This window comes from Cryptotermes secundus, unplaced genomic scaffold (assembly GCF_002891405.2).
Source record: "Cryptotermes secundus unplaced genomic scaffold, Csec_1.0 scaffold43, whole genome shotgun sequence".
In the NCBI taxonomy this organism is placed as follows: Eukaryota; Metazoa; Arthropoda; class Insecta; order Blattodea; family Kalotermitidae; genus Cryptotermes; species Cryptotermes secundus.
The window spans coordinates 1-3,873 of NW_019723298.1; the positions used below are offsets into that span (position 1 = coordinate 1).

Consider the following 3,873-nt stretch of genomic DNA (forward strand, 5'->3'; position numbering starts at 1 on the left):
GCATAGCTTTTTACTGCAAATGAATCATTCAGTGATTACATAAAACAAACTTAAATATTGATTTGTTGCTCTTAAAATAATGTAAAATCAATTTTAATATTTGGTATAAATTTTTATGCGCATATTTTAGTGCCTATTTTGGAAGTTTTTCAGGCGTAAATGCATACATATATTTATTAGGCATAAAAATCCGGTCTCTAATTATAACCCAGTAGATTCACATCATTGGCATAGCCCAGCAGATGTTGCTGCATCCCATTTAATTTCAGCCCCACCTGGTGGTGGAAACTGCTGTGCTTCTGTTTTGTGGCTCTAACATGTGGTGTGTAATGCCACCGATGTGCTTGCGTATTCCATGGTATAGGGTAGCTTCTCCTGTTGTGTTATGTGTCTACACACAACAGTGACATTTGTTGAATAATAAATAATATGCAACAGGATACTATAATATAATATTATATATTGTAGAAATGAAAAACACATATAAATTTTTGTCACAGAACCTCAAGTACAGAATCACTGGTGATCTAGGCAAAAGCTGAAGGTCAATGTTAAAATGTATCTTTGGGAAATAAGGTGTGAAAGTGTAATCTGCATTTAACTGGTTCAGAACAGGGTACAGTGCTGAGTTCCTGTGAACACAGTTATAAATGCCTTAGTTCCTTGGAGGCAGGGAATTTTATGCCAGAGGAACTGCCACATTTTCAAGATCATGGAAGACCTTGTACCATGGACCTTTGCTCATAACATAGTAGAACATAAAAAAATTAAAAAAGACCAGTCCCTTTTAGCATAGCATAACACAGTAAAATCTTATTTAGTAATATGGCTTCCACCACATAATTTTGGAATTCTCCTCCAGGTACCACCTACATTGTGGATCTCTAATTTTCTTTTCCAGGTTTACAATAACATCACAAACAACAAGCCTATGTGTAATTTGTCTACTTTAAGCAGTTTCTAATGTGTGCTCCCAGGTGGATCACACACCACATAGAGTATGGCAGACAATATGTTATAATTAAAATACCCAGAAAAAATGGGCTGATAGCTCCATGGACTTGTATATCAAATTGAATGTGAAAAGGGTTAACTCAATATTACTCACTTTGGTCAGTAACTTTTTCATCCCCTTCCAGAGGGTGCACAATACCAGGACTAGGATCTCCAAATGAGAATCGGTTGATACGATGAGTGAAATTGTAGTCTGATTCAGACAAGAAGGCAGATATGTGTATATGGCCCCGAGGAAGAGCTAATGAATGACCAGCCGTGATGTGGAAATTGCCTGCTACCTTGTTGAGAATGAGGGACCCAAATATACGACAGGCATCTGATGGAGTAGATGGTGTCACAGATCTGAAAGTTATATAAATGCTAATTACTGGTTAAACACAAAATGGAATAAGAGACTTGCTCACATCTCAACTTTAGTAAAAAATATTAAAGTTCATGTATATTTCTGACTGAATCATTTACTGTTACTTAAAGTTTTACGACTTTTTTGGTATCATGGCAAGTCCATCGCCATACAACCTCATTTCTACATAGGACTTTTCAAGACATATTTTACGCCTCCCCATTATACAACTCATTGATAAAGCCTGCCAGGGTCACCTCATTTCAGCCCACTCCACCACAACCAATTTCTGTAAGGAACATTTCAATATTAACATTCCACCTACGTGTTCTTCCATGTATCTTCTTTCTTAAAATCAAATATGAGTATGCATTTATCATTTTCTCTAGACTTCTTGAATATATCATCCATTACTTAAATAAACTGGGAACATTTTATTCTGAAAATTTATGCAATGTGTGTCCATGATATTGGAGGAGAGTAATTCAATTTGTGCTTTGAAACTCTAATATTTATGGGATACCTGTGCTAACCTTCTAGGTAGGTCCCCAAAAAGGGTAGACTGGCCTGACCTCCACAGAAGTTCCTGAATTGCATGAAACTCCTCTCGAAGATATGAATTGACCTGACGCATCCCATCAAAGTGTAACCGTTGCTGTGGAGATAACTCAAACCATGTGTCTTCCTGCTCCAAGCTGCCAAACTGCAGTACATTCTGACCGGTCGAGTCCAAAATATCGGCTCCAATAACTATAAGAAATAACAACATATAGAACTAAACCAAATTTACATCCAAAGCACAACTAATTCTTCACTAACTCATTGATATGCTTCAACAATAGATTCTGTACAGGATGAAATAACTTTCCAGAATGATTAACTCATCGCTGATTAATATCATCTCTGAGGCATTTTGAATTTTGCGACTAGACTGTGGTGTGGGATGTTGTCACTGTAATGTCTGGTTGAATGTGGGCAGTTCCCACAGTGGTAGTATTTTGCCTTGTGTTTAGCAGATGACACTTCTGTGTCTTCATTTAAATTAGTGTATTTTATTCATTTATATACACGAAAGAAGATAGAAAAATAAGAAAACACTGCAACAGCATTGATTTGCCATCATTTGAAAGTAGATGAATGGGCAGAGTATCATTCAGAGTGATCATTTTAGGACAATTACAAAATATAATACATCACGTCTTGTACCATAGTGGCTGGTGGACATATTTTAACTCTGGGATAATGGTACTAGCACTGAAAATATACAATGGTCATCCAAATGGAGAGCATATACATGCTGAAACAAAAATGCAACAAATAACTGGTAAAGGTTAAATATCACTTTTATAAACATACTAACTCTGCTTGTCTTTGAAGTATGCACAGCTGTGTATTACTACTACCTGTGCTCAGACTTAAAAACTAGCTTGAGGACAATCCTAAGAATTTCATTGTTCCATCAAGACTGCTTACTAATCTACCACTGGAAAGACATGAAAACTAAAAATATTACACTTATTTTCTTTTAAAAAAATTAATAACTTACCAAACAGACTTAATTTATTTTTATTGCCAGATCATTTTCTCATATAACTTTCCCACCCAGTCAATTGATTTACAACATCTTTCGAGATTATCATGCTGACACTTACCATGGCATGGCATTGCAACAGTGAGATCTACATTGATCTTAAGTTTACTGCTGAAGTCAGAATCAGGAACAAATCTAAATCTGAAGTTTGCATCCAGGTAGTGGGAAATCTCAGAATATAACAACCATACAATAAGACAACACGACACCACAGAGACTGCAAAGAAAGTGACAATAATCAAATAATCTAACAAAGTTATACAGAACAATCATTTCTCCTGTAATGTAGTGCCATGTGGCCTCATACTATGAAGGAAGAACGTAAAGTGAGAGCATATTAAAACAATGTGCTCTGAAAATATTCAGACCTATAAAATGGTTAATTAAATGGCGAGTGGAACATATTATGTAGTGAAGAATAACGCTGAGTTACAGTCTGCATCATACTGTGAAGGTTGCAACATCAACATGACATCAACATATGCAACAATGCATATAATGAATTTCTAGATACTTTTCAGTATTATTATGAAATAGCAATACCAAAAAAATGGGTAAAAAGTAAACAGCATGAAAACAAATGGATTACCTCAGGTATAAGGGTATCAGGAAATAGACTTCGATTTCTTAATAGGCTAATGAAAGAAGGGAATATATCAGAAGAATTTAAAAAATACTATGGTCAGTACAAGAAAATTTATAACAAAGTGATCAGTGAAGCAAAAAAATTATCTAATAACATACAAATAAGAACTTCCGGAAATAAACCAAAGGCTATGTGGGACCTAATAAAGGAGGAGCTAGGCAGTCGGAAAAAAAATAAAAATATTGAAATAAACACTGAAGGAGGAAATACACAGGATCCAAAAATTATAGCAAATGTTTTCAATGAATATTATACTAGCATTGCACACAAAATCTT

The 3,873-nt window shown here is 35.1% G+C and overlaps 1 protein-coding gene across 2 annotated transcripts in view; it reads right to left on the reverse strand.

Annotated features, from left to right (window-relative positions):
• Positions 1 to 515: 515 nt before the first annotated feature.
• The window catches only part of LOC111861651 (endoplasmic reticulum-Golgi intermediate compartment protein 2), a 6,121-nt gene continuing 2,763 nt past the window's right edge, over positions 516 to 3,873 (reverse strand). For both annotated transcript variants that reach the window (XM_023846393.2, XM_023846392.2), the window contains exons 3-5: positions 3,013 to 3,168; positions 1,894 to 2,110; positions 516 to 1,359 (exon numbers count right to left, since the gene is read on the reverse strand). In XM_023846393.2, coding sequence (XP_023702161.1) covers positions 1,101 to 1,359; positions 1,894 to 2,110; positions 3,013 to 3,168 — 632 coding nt within the window. In that variant the 3' untranslated portion in view covers positions 516 to 1,100. The remainder of the gene's footprint in view (positions 1,360 to 1,893; positions 2,111 to 3,012; positions 3,169 to 3,873) is intronic.